General features: G+C 34.8%; 2 protein-coding genes across 6 annotated transcripts; both read left to right on the top strand.

Moving 5' to 3' along the window:
* The first annotated feature begins 1,716 nt into the window (after nt 1-1,716).
* On the top strand, nt 1,717-5,409 carry LOC140021527 (protein NRT1/ PTR FAMILY 5.5-like). 3 transcript variants are annotated; one of them, XM_072072567.1, is made up of 5 exons: nt 1,717-1,950; nt 2,062-2,116; nt 2,235-2,449; nt 2,611-3,254; nt 4,034-5,409. In XM_072072567.1, the coding sequence occupies exons 2-5, from the start codon at nt 2,095-2,097 to the stop codon at nt 4,914-4,916; spliced, it is 1,764 nt and encodes a 587-aa protein (XP_071928668.1). In that variant the 5' UTR covers nt 1,717-1,950; nt 2,062-2,094; the 3' UTR covers nt 4,917-5,409. The 3 variants fall into 3 exon arrangements, with proteins under 3 accessions (XP_071928668.1, XP_071928669.1, XP_071928670.1); XM_072072568.1 differs by having other exon boundaries at nt 1,717-1,965; XM_072072569.1 differs by lacking the exons at nt 1,717-1,950; nt 2,062-2,116 and having other exon boundaries at nt 2,328-2,465.
* Nucleotides 5,410-8,949: 3,540 nt separating this feature from the next.
* On the top strand, nt 8,950-12,206 carry LOC140021526 (protein NRT1/ PTR FAMILY 5.5-like). Of its 3 annotated transcripts, none has more exons than XM_072072566.1 (6): nt 8,950-9,148; nt 9,262-9,316; nt 9,433-9,647; nt 9,782-10,413; nt 11,029-11,088; nt 11,147-11,291. In XM_072072566.1, the coding sequence occupies exons 2-6, from the start codon at nt 9,295-9,297 to the stop codon at nt 11,154-11,156; spliced, it is 939 nt and encodes a 312-aa protein (XP_071928667.1). In that variant the 5' UTR covers nt 8,950-9,148; nt 9,262-9,294; the 3' UTR covers nt 11,157-11,291. The 3 variants fall into 3 exon arrangements, with proteins under 3 accessions (XP_071928667.1, XP_071928665.1, XP_071928666.1); XM_072072564.1 differs by having other exon boundaries at nt 8,956-9,148; nt 11,160-12,206; XM_072072565.1 differs by lacking the exon at nt 11,029-11,088 and having other exon boundaries at nt 8,956-9,148; nt 11,160-12,206.
* Nucleotides 12,207-15,835: the final 3,629 nt, after the last annotated feature.

Genomic DNA, 15,835 nt, shown 5'->3' with positions numbered 1-15,835 from the left:
GTCATTTTCAATTGGCCCTTAATTTGGTAACTGCGAACGAGCAATTTTTGCGATAACTTAAATTTCAATTTAGCCACTTGAGATATATCTACTAATACATTGATTTATGATTTTTACAATGACTTAAAGGTTGAGTTTAGCATGCTCAAATATATGCATTAATTAATTGATTTTGGTATGAAACCAATTATCATATTAAGAGCTTCACATTTTTTGCAAATGCAACAATAGTAAAATGCCTACCCTTTTTTATGATTGTAATGCTATTAAAATATTTGTGCTCTTCATTGATTAACATTTGTAAAAAGAAAGTTAAAAGAATAAACACAACTTTGAACACATGTTTTATATACTTTTTTGATATTTTGCTTCATAATATTAGCTCCATCAAATTATACAAAGTGCTTTTCATGCTTTATATGCTCTCAAGCTCTTTCTTAGAGGGATTTTTTTTGTCTTTTTGACACTCTCTTTCTTAGAGGGTTAACTTCATTAATTTAGAGGTGTTGCAATGGTCCTCAACGGCTCTGGTGGACAACCGTTTGGGCCTTGTATCCTAAATTTCTGTCCAGCTGATTTTGCTCCAACTCTTCCGTTTAAAAGCGCTTTCCTTTTCTTTCAATTGCTTGGCCCAATTTAATGACCAGTGACAAACAATCCATGAAATTGTCTCCAAGACCGAGGCCTTTCCTTAGATTCAGGAAAAAAGAAAAAAATCCAAAAAAAAAAAACAAAACTCGTTAAGCAAGTGACAAACGTAATGATGGTTCAAATTTGAAGCCATACAATTGGTGACTTTTAAATTATAGTGAAATTGAAGTAAATATATTTTGTGCTTTCATCATACTCAGATTTTTTTTTTAAATTTAACCAATACTATATATGAAGGAAGAGGGGGTTTTGTTGTAAACAAAAAAATTATCACTTAGGTACTTTCTAAACTACTCTTGATAATTATCCACTTCTAATATGTCTTTTTACTAAATAATATTTTTTCTAATTATTGTTCTAAAATTCTTTTCTAGAATGTGAGATGTGAAAATTAAGATTTTAGGATCTTTAAATCTTGATATCTCAACGATAAATTATGATTATAAACCTACCATATAATTATTTGTCACTATGTTTTATTTTGGTGAATTTTTTACAAGTCTATTGTGAAATATAAAATCAATTCTCCTTAACATGTTTTCGATAAATGTACTCAAAAAACTTTTACAAATATTTTTCCCATTAGTTACACACATTGATGTATACTTTGGACACTCATATAAATAACGATAGGACTGATTTAGAAATGCTCTCAAATGTATCCCAAAAAAAAAAGTTTTTTATATCCAAATAGTACAAGCCCAGTTCTGTACTTTCCTTCAATGTCTTGAAAATAAGACTGAACCAGTTGGTTCGATTCGCAAATCGGTTATATCTTGGATTCGGTTCAATAATTAATTCAAAAATTTAATTAAATGGATCAAATTCACTCAAGAATCGAAAAAAACTGAAAGGTTCAACTGGTTTCACTAATTTTTGATTTTCTAAAACAAACACATCAGTTTATTCAAAAATTTTTAGTATTAAAAAAAATAAAAATTGATTAAATGAGCTGAACCAGCCGAACCGCGAACCGGAAGCTATTCGCCTTCACTCGTCGGTTCGGATTTAAAAATATTTTGCTTTCCTTTCAATTTCTATATTCTTTCTTGAGAGCTTCCAGGTAACTGCAGTTCTGCAGTACTATTTTAGCTTTATTTCAGTCAAATGGTATCAACATGCACGGTCTGGACTCCAATATTTAATCAAACAAAATAAAACTTGCAGGTGGCAATGAAAGGGTAGCATCTAAGCGCAGGAGCAAACCAGTTGACTGACTTCTGAATCAAACCCATACTTCTTAAAGACAAGTTTCTCAATCTGTTGTTCTTCTTTCCCCATCCTAGACAGCAAGTGGAGGTAAAGAAAAATTAAGTCTGTACTCTGTTTCATATGGTTTTGGAAATTTTAGGATTATTCAGCTTGATTTCCCTTGTCCTAATGCTATTTTTCTTGCACTTTGGATTGCAGGAGAAAAAGGATAATCCATAACGCCGAAAGAAAATGGCATTTCTGAGAATAATGGGTACTTCTTTTCATCTTAGATTCACCAAAAACCTTAATACTTGTTTGACTTCCTCTGTTTCGAAAATTAGTCCTTTTCTGCGAAAATACTAATTCTGATTCCTTTCTTTGTCGAGCAGTTCTGATATGGGCTGATATGTTGGCAACGTATGTAACGTGGATTATGCAGAAATACTTATCAGATGTTTGGAAAATTGGATTTACTCATGCTGCTGGAATAATGAATGTGTACAATGGCCTTGCTAAATGTGTCCCTCTATTTCTTTTCTCATTTGTTGATTGTGGAGTGGATAATTTCTGGATACTGCTTTTCTCAAGTATTGCCTTTTCTACTGTAAGATCTTCTGCTGGCAAGTTCTTTATCAGTTCTTCCTCCCTTCCTTTAATTCAGAGAAAATACTTAGTGTGTAATGTGTTACTTGATTATTGAAGTGGAGTTTTTACTTTTAGTTTAATTGGACTTTGTTGAATTAAAAATTCACTCAAAATGAACAGGGCTTGGGGTTTCTGTCAATGTCTACACCGCCAGTTTTGCACAAGGCAACACATACCTGTAATGAATACCAGCCTAATTGTATTGGTCACACACAAAAAGCCCTTTTTTACTCAGGTCTGGCGTTGGTCGCTGTTGGAATAAGTGGGCATATTGTTTCATTAGTTACATTTGCATTGGATCAACTGGAAAGGAGGTCAGTCCCAGTTCATGATACTACTTCTCACAGGCGACGAAATAATATGGGATTGGTAATTCAGCTCGCTCGTATGAGGAGGAACAAAGGCAAAAATGATGTTAATTTCATGACAGAATACGAAGACCCACCACCACCACCACTAGTTACTGAAAACAGAAGGCAGCAGCCTAATGACACACTCGAAGAGGATTTGTTGAAACTTCAATTTCAACCATTGGAGGCAATGTTGGAACTTGTTAACAGGCAGAAAGAAAGAAATGGAGGCAGCATATCAGACTTGAGAATATTGGGCTTTATTTTCGTGCTCATTGTTGCAGTTGGTGTACTTATTGGTCTTCCATATGTGAAACCGTGGAAACTCCGCTTTGGAATTCCAGCAATTTGTACCTTGGTGGCAACACTTGTATTCTCGCTGTGTTTTTGTGGATACAAGGACAGTAAACTCAGGTTTGTTCTACACACTCTTCATGCTTTGCCCTTTGTCTTTCATTTGGTTGACCTATTGGCGCCAGAGAAACAAGTTCTTTACAAGACAACAATACTCTGTCATACAAATTAACTCTACAAGCATCATACAATCAGTTTGCTCAAAAGATTGATATAATCTAGATGCCATCTCACTATGAACAGGTGGTTAGTGTTAGTTCTTCACTTTTTAGCTCATCCACACATGATTCAAATTGACAATTTTAAGCTGCAATTGACAAGTTTGTGAAAATTAGATGTACAAGGTATGCTAATGAGCCTAAACAAGGAGCAAACTATCGTTTTGCGTGTGGTTTAATATCTTTAATGAGTCTGAAATTGTGTTCAAACATGGATTGGTTGAGATTTGAGCTGAGTATTAACAAGCTCTTATTAAGCCAAGCTCAAGAAGCTTGATTTACCATTTGCAAATTTCAAGTTTCATCTCATCAAGCCAAGCTTGAAACTAGCTTAAAACATTAACCAACACTAACTCTTGATCAGGCTTTGTTTAATTAAGTGAAAATGACTTTTAAGTCAAGTGAGCTCTTATCGGGCCAGGCAAACTCCATTGTGGTCTTATATAGCTCGGTTCATCTTTCAGCCTTAGTCTCATATTGTCAATGCCTATATGCTCCGGGTTTGACTGCTCCAAACGTAAATGTATTTCTTTGTTTTAAATTAACAGATAATGAATCTGCTGATCCTGGCCTGGTACTGTTTGCTGTTGTCTACTTTCATTCTTTTGTTTCTTTATTTAGGTACTCTGACAGGGCTGTCATCAGATTAAGGACTCACAGTAAAGAGAGACAAGTCCTAATTCGCATGCTTCCAATTTGGTTCACCTGCATAATTTGTGGTGTAGTAACAGCCATTGGAAACACATACTTTGTGGAGCAAGCAAACCACATGAATTACAAGGTTGGAATACTAAAGTTCCCTGATTCAATCCTTCTGGTGCTGTATGGAACAGCAAAGACAGTTTTTAAAAGGGTGTATGACCGTATCTCGAACTGGTTAGGAGAAGCCAGCCAAAAAAAGTATGCACCCGCATTTGGCATTGCATTAGCTACAATATTCTCAGCATCCTGCTGCATTGTTGCTTCCATCATTGAAACTCGAAGGATACATGTGATCAGAAGTCATGGTTTAGTTGACAAACCTGATGAGGATATTCCAATGACTGTTTTTTGGCTTGTTCCACAATTTGTTCTTCTTGGTGGACTAGACGCGTTTTATGAGAACAGTGTTGCTCCATTCTTAAATGATCAGAGTCCTCCATCAATGAAAAAGTACCTTGTCTACCTCAATCCTGGATTATCCGGTCTGGGAGCCATTGGAAGTGTTTTCTCGGTTTATGTGGTGGGTGAAATTAGCAAGAAAGGGGGGAAAAAGAGTTGGTTCCAGCATGACTTGAATCAGAGTCGATTGGATCACTATTATTGGATACTTGCTGGCCTGAGCGGTGCAAATCTCATTTGGTTTTTCTTGACAGCAATATGCATCCCTTTCCCTTACAGGGATCCAGTTTCAAGTGATACACAAGAGACAACCGACAATCAGGACAAAAATGTGGACCAGATGAATACAAATGATGAATTTATCAATTCTCTTATTATAAAGGAAAATCAAGACGTCTTATGAGGATTGAGCATTCAGGAATCAGGCCAGGCTTGAGAGTTTCTCAAACTGGGGGAATAGAAGTCTCTGCCATTCAAGTTTCAGAGTTCTTGTATAAATCGTGATAGAAGATTTAGATACCACAGCATTCTTGTCCATATTTTGCATTTTAAGGTTCAAACGAGCCAGTTCTTTGGTAATGTTTCATCTCATTCTTTGAATGGTAAATGGCCCGAATCCAAACTAGTGTTTCTTTCTTGTTTTACATCAAGAAAGTTGGAGGCTAGGGTTGCAGTATGAGGCTCAGAATTGCTTGCCTCCTCCATTGGTCTGATCAGTTTTTGTATGGCTGTTTCAATATCTTTCAGTCTTAGCCTGCTTTTGTATAAAGCTTGTGCCTTTTCTTTTATCATTCATATAATCAAATCAAATAGAGGAAAGGAATGTGACTTCATACATGTAACAACCAGCATCATGAATTGAATTGGATATTGTCCCATAATGTTGTTTTCTTCAACCTTATATTGATTACTCTTAAAGTAAGTTTTTTTTTTTTTTTTTTCTATCTCTACTAATTGCTTATATGGTAAATTCTTTGTACCTTTTTCAAGTGTAAATCAGTCAATAAATGACTTTACCTTGTACTATCATTTATTTCTCCCCCACCTTCACTTTTTTTGTTGTTTTAATTATTTGAGTAAGATGAAAGAGTATATTTAAAGCTTTGATTCACTTCACATAGAGCTTTAACAGGAGGAAAAAAAAAAAAACTACTACTGTAAGTTGTGAGTTGCACAAGTTCAACCACATGGGCGCAAATAAGAGTCGCACAATAAGAACTTAGGACAAACTTGGCATATGAAGCCAACTAAGCTAGCCAGCTAAGAAGGTAGAAATTTGCTTCATTATATTTCTAGGTTTCTGTCATCTTATTTTTCTTGGACAAACTCCATGTTATATAAGTATCTAACCGTTCACATTAACAGAAAGCAAATACACATAATTACGTCTGCAATGGAATATTCAAGATCAAAATGAGAAGACATCTAAAACTAAAAATTGGCTGAAACATATTTATTAGGGGTAGGCTGGACCTGTAGGATAAACCTGCTCCAGTTTTTTTCTACCTCTGGCGTGTCTCAACTTATTTATTAATAATTTAAGAAGTAATTGGAGTTTTAGACACTTACATTTTGTGGCTGTCCCATTTCACTTCACCATTGTTTAATTTCTTACAAAAAAAAAAAATATTCAAAGAGTTCTCCTCATCCTAGCTAGTGGTGTCTCAGGTTGGAAGTGTGGGACTCAAGTATTGGGTTTATAACCAACTCAGGCCAGCGGAGTGACCTGAATTGGCCAGTAAGTCTCTCCTTGAGTATAGCTCCAGGGATCAAATTCCCGGACTTGCATTATTATTCTTATCGAAGCTCATTATAGGGATTCACTTGATAGAGTTATAAAATAGAAGAGAGATCATAGATGCCAAATGAATTAGCTGGCAAAACTAGCCTGCAGCTGGAAGGTCTTCATTATAGTTTCCAGGTCCTGTAGCTTCGGAATAAGTCATAGTTAACTGTTAAATGGCTAAAATAAACATATCATTATCAGAGTGAGTGGTGGTTACCACTTACCACTCACTTGTCTCTTACCTTGAATTTCTTAGTCTTGCGCGCTAATCAGATTTTCTACGAGCATGTGCATGGAAAAATGTGGATCTTTCACACTCAAATGTATGTGCTAGATTGGCATCACATGACGCATAATAATAATGTTAATCTTCCTACTTAACGTAATGCAAGTTTATAAAGTATGCATGCAGTAAAGAATTGGATGTAAACACGAGAACAAAACATAATTAATAATTTGGTAAACTTTTAATGTCCAATTTTTTGCTAGAACTGCTAATTTTTTTTACTCTTTTTTTTTTTGGGTTGGTCAAATAGGCAACAACTATTTTCTTTTTTTCAAAGTATGGGCAGCTCAGAGCTTTAACCTTTATTTCATGTGATTCTCACAATTAGCTGTGACTGTACTTGAATTTTCTCAAATTACAATTGGATTGAGAGATTTGACGAAAGATTTAAAATTTTTTTTTAAATTCCTATAAATTGTTTGGATTACTTGAGAGACAGTTGGATTTGTAATCCATTAATTATTTAAAAATATCTAAGCATTAAATTAGCTAGTAGATTACAAATCCAAATACCTGTCGAATCAGCCGTATGAGCTAAAGGGATTTCAAAATATTTCAAATCATTCGTCAAATCTCTCAATCCAAATACAGCCACATGATCTTGAAATACACTTCCAATCTTTCAAATATGTGGACGATTGTAAGATTTTCAAAAGGGGTGAATAGTGATCCCAACTTGTTATCGATTTATATTTCTAAATATATGTGTTTACAGAAGCCAGAGACTGTGCGTACATCTGCTCTTTCTTCATTTAAAGAAGAATTTCATATTGATATTTATTTTTATTATAATAGTTCTTTTGAAAATCGGCTGTTATATATTCTGATTTTCACACAAGTGGCAAGTGTGTACATGTTCTTCAACTGTGTAAACATAACTTTTACCCTTATTAAAGAAAGTAAAGAAGAGGGAAGATAGGAACTTACCTTTTTGTTTTTTTTTTTTTTGCTAATATTCAGAAGATAATAAAAAATAATTCATACGAATTGCTAAATATTTTGACCTTACAAACTCTTTAAACATTTTTTTTAATTGGTGTTCACACGAGACACAAACCTTCAACATCTTATTTTTACGCCATTCACATTGGTTCACGAAAAAGCAGTGGAAGTGATCGTTGTTGCCATTGAAAGTTAGCAAGCACTTTTATGTTTGTTATGTTTTTTTTTTTTTTTTTTGTTCCTTAAGTTGGATTTGGCCCTTAATTATCATGTTTGTATGTAAGGAAAATTTTGAACTAAAAACACTTAAAAAAATTTCTGCGATTTTTATGGGATAATTATCAGAAGGGCTTAACTAGTTGTTATATAGTGACGGGACCAGTAGCGGGACTAGACATTAAGGTTTGAAGGGGCAAGATCTTTAAAGATGTGCATTGAAGAAGGTATTCTTATACATTTTAAAAATTTTGGGGGTAAACTCTAATATTTACTTGAAAAATGTTAAAGTTTTTGAGAAATTGTTGGAGGATCTATTAAAGTTTGGGGCAAAATCTAATTTCTATTAAAATATAAGTACAAGGTTTGATTAAGACAAATAGCTATAAAAGAATTTTTCAAATTTTGAGGGGGCAGCAGGCTCTCCCCATCCCCCACTAGATCCCTGACGCCTCATCTAGCAAGGAGAGCCAGGGTGGGTGGGGGGGGGGGGGGGGAATGCGAGGTGAGGGGAGATTTTTCCCATCACTCTAGAAAATTTTATATCGGCTTATTTGACAGGTTTAGTAGTTATTTCAAAACCAATAGAAAGGTCTCGCTTGGTTCATTTAACATGTCAAGTGAAATTCACTTAGCATGTGAATTAGCAAGTGGGATTTTTATATCACGTGAAACTTTTCCATTGGTCCTCGATTAAGGATCAATTACTAGGCATGGCAAGTAGGTACCCCAAATCAATATGCAATTTCTTCATAACTCTGAATGGGGCGGAAGATAGGGAAGGATTAGCCCGCCTAATCCCTTGACTACAACATAATTATAAGAAGAGAAGTACTCATAAATATCTGTCGCCAACAAAGTTTACAATATCCAGAAGATCAAGATAAACTCGAAAAAAGATTAGTGCTAATTTATCACGTGAAGCATAAGTTGTAGGTTTAGCTGCATATTAGGAGTTTAAATCTCTGCACTTGCAACAAAATTGAAAAACTGGTGTAACACATCCCTTAGGCGCAGTGGCAGGATCTTCTCAAGCATTTGGGCCTTGGATCAAACGCTACAAGTTTACTTGGAATTAGTAATATCAAATTATCTTTATCTTTGACGTACATCTTTTCACAGGCTTTGTTATCTTTGTGGCCCAAGTTTAGGCGCAAGTGTAAAATCAACGCAATAGCAAAAAATACTCGACTTTTAATCTGATCAAATGCCATCCCCATGCACTCTTTGGACTCCAATATTTATTCAAATAAAATGAACCTTGCAGGTAGTGATGAGAAGCAGAGAAAGGTATCAACTATTGCTAATACACAAGTTGACTACTGAATCAACACTCGTGATTCTTGCAGAAAAGTTCCTCAAACTGGTTTCCCCCCTCTTAGGCCGCCCAGTATAGCAACTAGAGGTAAAGGAAAACTAAAGTCTAAACTCTGATTCATATGGTTTTGGAAATTTTTGTAGTCTTCGGCTTGATTTTCCATCGTCCTAATGCTGTTTCTCTCATACTCTGGACTGCAGAACTGCAGGGTGATCCGTAAGGTCTAAAAGAGAATGGCGTTTGTCAGAATAATGGGTACTTTTTCTCATTTTCAGATTCATCAAATATCTTCCATTTACTTGACATTCTCTGGGTAAATAGTCTTTTTTCTGCTAAAAGTACCAGCTCTGATTTCTTTCTATGGTGGGCAGTTCTGATCTGGGCTGATATGTTGGCAACATATGTAACGTGGATTATGCAGAAGTACTTGACAGATGTTTGGGATGTTGGGTTTACTCGTGCTGCTGGAATAATGAACGTATACACTGGCCTCAGTAAAACTGTCCCTCTATTTCTTTTCTTATTCGTGGACTGTGGGATGGATAATTTCTGGATTCTGCTGGTCTCAAGTATAGCCTTTTCCACTGTAAGTTCTTCCGTTGGAGAATTCTGTCTCAGTTCCTCCTCCCCTTCATCTATTTTGACATCAATCTGTACCGTCTAAGTGAAATTTTCAGTTTAATTGACTTGCTTAAATTGACAATCCGCCCTTGCGAGCAGGGCTTGGGGTTTCTGTCAATGTCTACACCTCCAGTACTGCATAAGTTAACGCATACCTGTAGTGATTATCAGCCTAATTGCATTGGTCACACACAGAAGGCCCTTCTTTACACAGGTCTGGTGCTGACAGCTGTTGGAGTAAGTGGGCACATCGTCTCATTGGTAGCATTTGCCTTGGATCAGCTCCAAAGGAAGCCAGTTGATGATAATGCTAATTATGATAGGCCTCAAAATCTTATAGGGCATCCAGTTAGGCTCGCTCAGATGATACTGAATCAGGGAAAAACTGACGCTGATTCTAGCACAGCATTAGTCCCACCCGCATCAGTTACTGAATACAGAAGGCAGCAGCCAACTAACACTCTTGAAGAGAATTTATCAAAACTTCAATTTCAACCACTAGAAGCAATGTTAAAACTTGTTAACAGTCAGAAAGAAAGAAACGGAGGCACCATTAAAGACTGGAGAGTGTGGGGCATTATGTTCGTACTCATTGTTGCTGCTGGAGTACTTATTGGTCTTCCATATATAAAGCCATGGAAACTCCGGTTTGGAATTCCAGCTATCTGCACCTTGGTGGCAACACTTGCATTCTCGCTTTGTGCACATAAATACGAGGACAGTAAACTCGGGTTCGTGATGCATACTCTTGCATCTTCATGTTTCCTTTCTTCTTGTTCTGTTTTCGAGTTGTTTGGGACAGAGTAACCAGTTCTTGTTAAAGACAGTTATCCATAGCTATACAAATTCCTTCACAAGCAACATCATACTCCGTTGAAATGACCGTGACAATCTAAATACGATTTCATTATTAATGATCATGTATTGTTAATAAGTCTGCCTTCACTATCAAATTATCTGCTTTTGAATCACATAGGAGTGATAGGAGTCAATACCTACTTTTCATGATTGTTTGAAATCTTTAACGATATTGAAATGGTGTTTCCAGTTTGAATTGATCGAGATTTGGGCTATGCTAAAATGAGCTTTTGAGTAGCCCAGCTCAAGAAGCTCGATTAACGGTATGCAAATGTAAAGTTTTGTTTAATCCATCCAAATTTGAGACTAGCTTAAAATATTAACCAACACTAGTTCTTTATCAGGCTTTGTTTAATGAATTGACAAATGAATTTACTTTGAACTGGCATTTTTAGCCAGCCAAACTTGATTGGAGTATCAGGTAGTTTAATTCATCTCTCACCCTTAGTCACCCATAGTCTTACATTGTCCACTGCTATATGCTCTAGGTTCAAGTACTCCAAATGTAAATACACGTCTTTGTTCTGGATTAACAGATCATGGAACAGGTAATTCCCACTATTTGCTGCTGTTTTTTATTATTCATTCTTCTAATTCTTTGGTTAGGTTCTCTTGATAGGGCTGTCATCAGATTGAGGACTCAAAGTGAAGAGAGACAAGTCCTAATTCGCATGCTTCCAATTTGGATCACATGCATAATTTGTGGGGTAGTAACTTCCATTGGAAACACATACTTCGTGGAGCAAGCAAACCACATGAATTACCAGGTCGGAATATTGAAGTTCCCTGATTCAATCCTTCTGATGCTGTATGCAGCAGCAAAGAAATTTTTTAAATGGGTGTACGACTGTGTCTCAAACTGCTTAGAAAGAGCAGGCAGAAAAAAGTATGCACCCGCATTTGGTATCGCATTAGCCACAATATTCTCAGCATTGAGCTGCGTAATCGCTGCCATAGTCGAAACTCAAAGGATACATGTGATAAGAAATCATGGTTTATCCGACAAGCCTGACGAGGAAATCCCCATGACTGTCTTCATTCTTGTTCCTCAATTTCTTCTTCTGGGCGGGATGGACTCATTTTATGAGAATAGTGTTACCCCATTCTTGAATGATCAAAGTCCTCCATCGATGAAAAGGTACCTCATCTATCTCAGTCCTGGATTATCTGGTCTGGGAATCATTGGAAGTGTTTTATCAGTGTATGTCGTGGGTGAGATCAGCAAGAAAGGGGGTAAAACGAGCTGGTTTCAGCATGACTTGAATAACAGTCGGTTGGATTACTATTATTGGGTGCTTGCAGGCCTGAGTACTGCAAATCTGATTTGGTATGTGGTGATGGCCATACTTTTTCCCTTTCCATATAGACAACCAGTTTCAAGGGATACACAAGCTGATGGAACCGGGAAATCAGGACCAAATGAGGGACAGAATATAAATGGAACTGTTATTTCGTTTTTCAAGGCAAATGAAGGCATTCTATGAGAAATGAGCATCAAGGAATCAATCAGGGTCAGGCGTTTTAGTTTCTCAAACTGGGGAAATAGAATATTTTGTAGTATTAAAGTTTCAGAATTCTTGTATGGGTAGTCTCGTGCTTGTGGAAAACTTTTTCTTTCCCAAATTTTTAGTTCTAACTTTCATTTGAACAAACAATCTCTCATGAATGATGCGCGAGTGCTAACTATATTGCGGAATTTTACAATGCCAAAAGCCAATCAACACTCAGCACATAAACAACTTGCCATTAGGGAGTACCATCATCGTTTTGGAAGCTCATTTTCTTGGCGTTTGGACGCTCATTCCTTGGCGTTCAAAATACTATTCGACAATGCCAATGAATTAATCTTTGACACGCTGTCAGTGTAAAATTTTTTTTTACACCATTAGAGGCATATATGTAGAACATAAATTTCAAATTTCTATAGAACTTATGTGGCATGCATCTATGTGCACTTGTCAGATGTTTTTTTTTTTCTTTTTTCACATTGATAATGTATGAAAAATTAATCTTTAAAAATTTGGCAGGATAAATTATTTTTACGGTTCATTGTTTTAATTAAAGCGTAATGCTAGCTATTAACTTTTGAAATTTGAATCCTTGAAATTTTGTTAATTACATATTGTAGTCTTTCAACAGTATTTACACAAGAGTAAATTTTATATACATTGATAGTGTATACGCTATCATCATTGGATCCATGACATATATGCAAAAGTTGAATTTTACATTCAAATTTTACATATTTGTCATTCATCCAACGCTCATAATATATATTTGTTAATATATAGCTATGAAAAGACATTCAAAATCTAGCTGTTACTTACCAAAAAAAGGAAAAAAAATTGGTCGTAGGGGGCACTACCCCTAAGTTTTAAAATATTCTAGATTTTTAAATATAATTCTTATCAATGTAAACTTTTGCTGTGGATTAAGGGTTGAGTACTAACTTACAAAAGTCTTTGGACTTGGTAAAAAAGACAAACTGTCCGAACGAGTGGATTCTTAGTTAAGGTCTAGCAGCAGCTCGTCTGCTTAGGTTTGTCCCACATCGACTGTTGGGGGGGGGGGGTTTGGGGTTAGTGTTTAAGTCTCCTCAGGAACCTCAAGAGTTGCCGGCTTTTATGATTTCCTGTGGATTAAAGGTTGAGTACTAACTTACAAAAGTCTTTGAACTTGGTAAAAAATGTAAACTTTTGCCCTTGTAAAAACCTGAAAATTTGTTTTTATGTTAGATACATTAGGTTTAGGTATGTCAGCATTCATCTCCTCCAAGTAAATTTTCTGATTCCTCCAAAACATATCAAAAAATCTAACTCACCTGATTCAGACACTCCCACATTTAATAGAGTGCAAGTATATGCATCTGTGTGTGTGTGTGGAGTTGAATCAAAACGCTGGCTACATCCTCTTATATTTATGAGTTGAGATCAATCACCATTAAAAAAAAAAAATTAAAACAAGACTATATACATCTCAAATTAAATATGGTAATTGCGGCAAATTTCTTGGAATATCGTCAAAATTAAAAATTGTCAGAAAATTGTTGTTGTTTGAGGGCGGGTCTCGGAATAAGAGGTCGCCACATCTGAGATGTGAGGTTTCTAATAAAAATACTTTTAATTTTCATTTATTTTGGGTTGCTTTAGTTTTGTATTTTTTTTAATTTTCGTAAAGGCTTCGCCGCTCATGAAATGAGCGGCAGCGGCAAAGGAATTGGAACATTTGATCGCTGCTCATTTTATTTTGTCTTTTATGCATCGCCGCTCACGAGATGAGTGGCGATATATTCTCTTTTTTTTCCTTTTTAATAAGACGTAACTTTAATAAAAGGTAACTGCGACGAAGTTTTTTTTTCCCCGTAGAACGTAACCTTAATTAGGCTTAATTAGGATTTAGGGTTTAACATTTTACATGAAATCCTAATTTCCAAACCATCACAGTGTAACTCTGTAACCCTAATTTTAAAATTAAAACTCTTAGATCGTATTACTAAAATTCTACTATAAACTAGAGTTGTCCAAAATTTAATATATGATATTAGAATAATGGTAATTTTATAAATTTAGATGATAATTAAGTATGCTATTAAATTACTAATAAAATTTGCTTAAGTCATATTTTTAAAATTTTTTAACTCTAATGTTAATTTAATTAATGATAAATAATGTAGCATTGAACAATATTTATGGAATGTAATAATATGTATAGAAACTTAAATAATAATAAATTAGGCTTAATAAGCGTTTAGGGTTTAACATTTTACCTAATATGAAACCCTAATTTCCAAACCCACACAGTGTAACCCTTAATATAAACATGAACCCTTTAACGCTAATTTTAAAATCAAAATCCCTAATTCGTATTACTAAAATCCTATTATAAATCAGAATTGTCAAAAATTTAATATACAATATTAGAATTATGTTAATTTTATAAATTTAGATGATAATCAATGCTATTAAAAACACTCTAAAATTTGCCTAAGTTATAGTTTTTAAATTTTTAATGTTAATGCTAACTTGAATAATGATAAATAATGTAACATTAAACAATATTTATAGAATGTAATAATTAGCATATAAACTTAATTGATAATAAAACGAGAGTTTCAAAAAAAAAAATTGACGCCGCAAATCAAATTTGTGGCGTCAGGAAAAAAAATTGACACTACAAATTAGGGGAAAAAAAAGTTGACGCCGCAAAATTTGTGGTGTCAGGAAAATTTTTTTTTTTTTTTTAAAAACTGAATGCCACTAAGCTTAAATCAGAAAGAAGATTGACGAAATTGGTACATTTTAGTTGTAGCTGTCATGTCCGTCCTATCCGTCCTATCATGTCCATGTCGGTGTCGGGAGATGAGCAGTGAAAGCTTGGGAAAAAAAAGCGGTAGAAATTATAGAAAACTAAAGCAATCAAAAATTAAAAAAATTAATTCTAATTTTATTGGTTGCCTCATACCGTAAATGCGGCGACCCTAAAATGGGAACAAACTCCCAGAGCTCACCAATTTTTTGATAGTTTTTTATTTTAGCAATATTCTTAAAAATTCGCCGGTAATTGCTAAAGGTTAAATATCAAAGGGTTCATTTCACATGTTACCCTGCAAGTTGTTTAGCCAGCTAGAAGGTAGCAATTTTTTTAAAATCATATTTCTTGGTTTCTTTTTTTTTTTTTTTTGCGTGGACAAAGTCCAAACTAACCATTAAGTGATTAGGCTAATCATAGTTAGAAATTTGGTTATTATTTGTCTCCTACCCCTTTCTCACGTGCACGATTAGGAAAGCAACTAATATGGTATTATTAATTATGGATCTTTCACACTCAAATGTCTTCTGGATTGGCATCACATGAAATATAATAAATAAAATCGCTCATATTTAGGCAATGCCAATGTATAAGTGCATATGCAACACAAAATTCGAAGTCAGCATGAGAAGAAACTTAAAACTAATTAGTTTAGTGAACATATACTTGGGGGAGGCTGGATTGGTAGGAAGAACCGGCTCCAGATTTATCTACCTAAGGTGTATCACATCTTAGTAATTTAAAAAATATGAAGAGCAAGGACAAGGGTAAAAATATCATAATATTCAAATATTTTTCAAAATAGACATTACAAACGAAATTTTTATGATCGTAGTGGTGACTGTTGTCACACATTGGAGAGGTAAATATGTTCTCCCAAGGGTCGTATATTTCAGATATCATCAATAAAGTGAAAGTTTTCTCTCTCCTAGTATTTACTATTTACTAAAGAGAGTTTTTTTTCTTCTTTTCTAGGCTATTTTTGTG

This window comes from Coffea arabica, chromosome 11e (genome assembly GCF_036785885.1).
Source record: "Coffea arabica cultivar ET-39 chromosome 11e, Coffea Arabica ET-39 HiFi, whole genome shotgun sequence".
Taxonomy (NCBI): domain Eukaryota; kingdom Viridiplantae; phylum Streptophyta; class Magnoliopsida; order Gentianales; family Rubiaceae; genus Coffea; species Coffea arabica.
The sequence above is the reverse complement of the archived record's forward strand: the minus strand, read 5'-3'. Positions and strand labels throughout refer to the sequence as shown.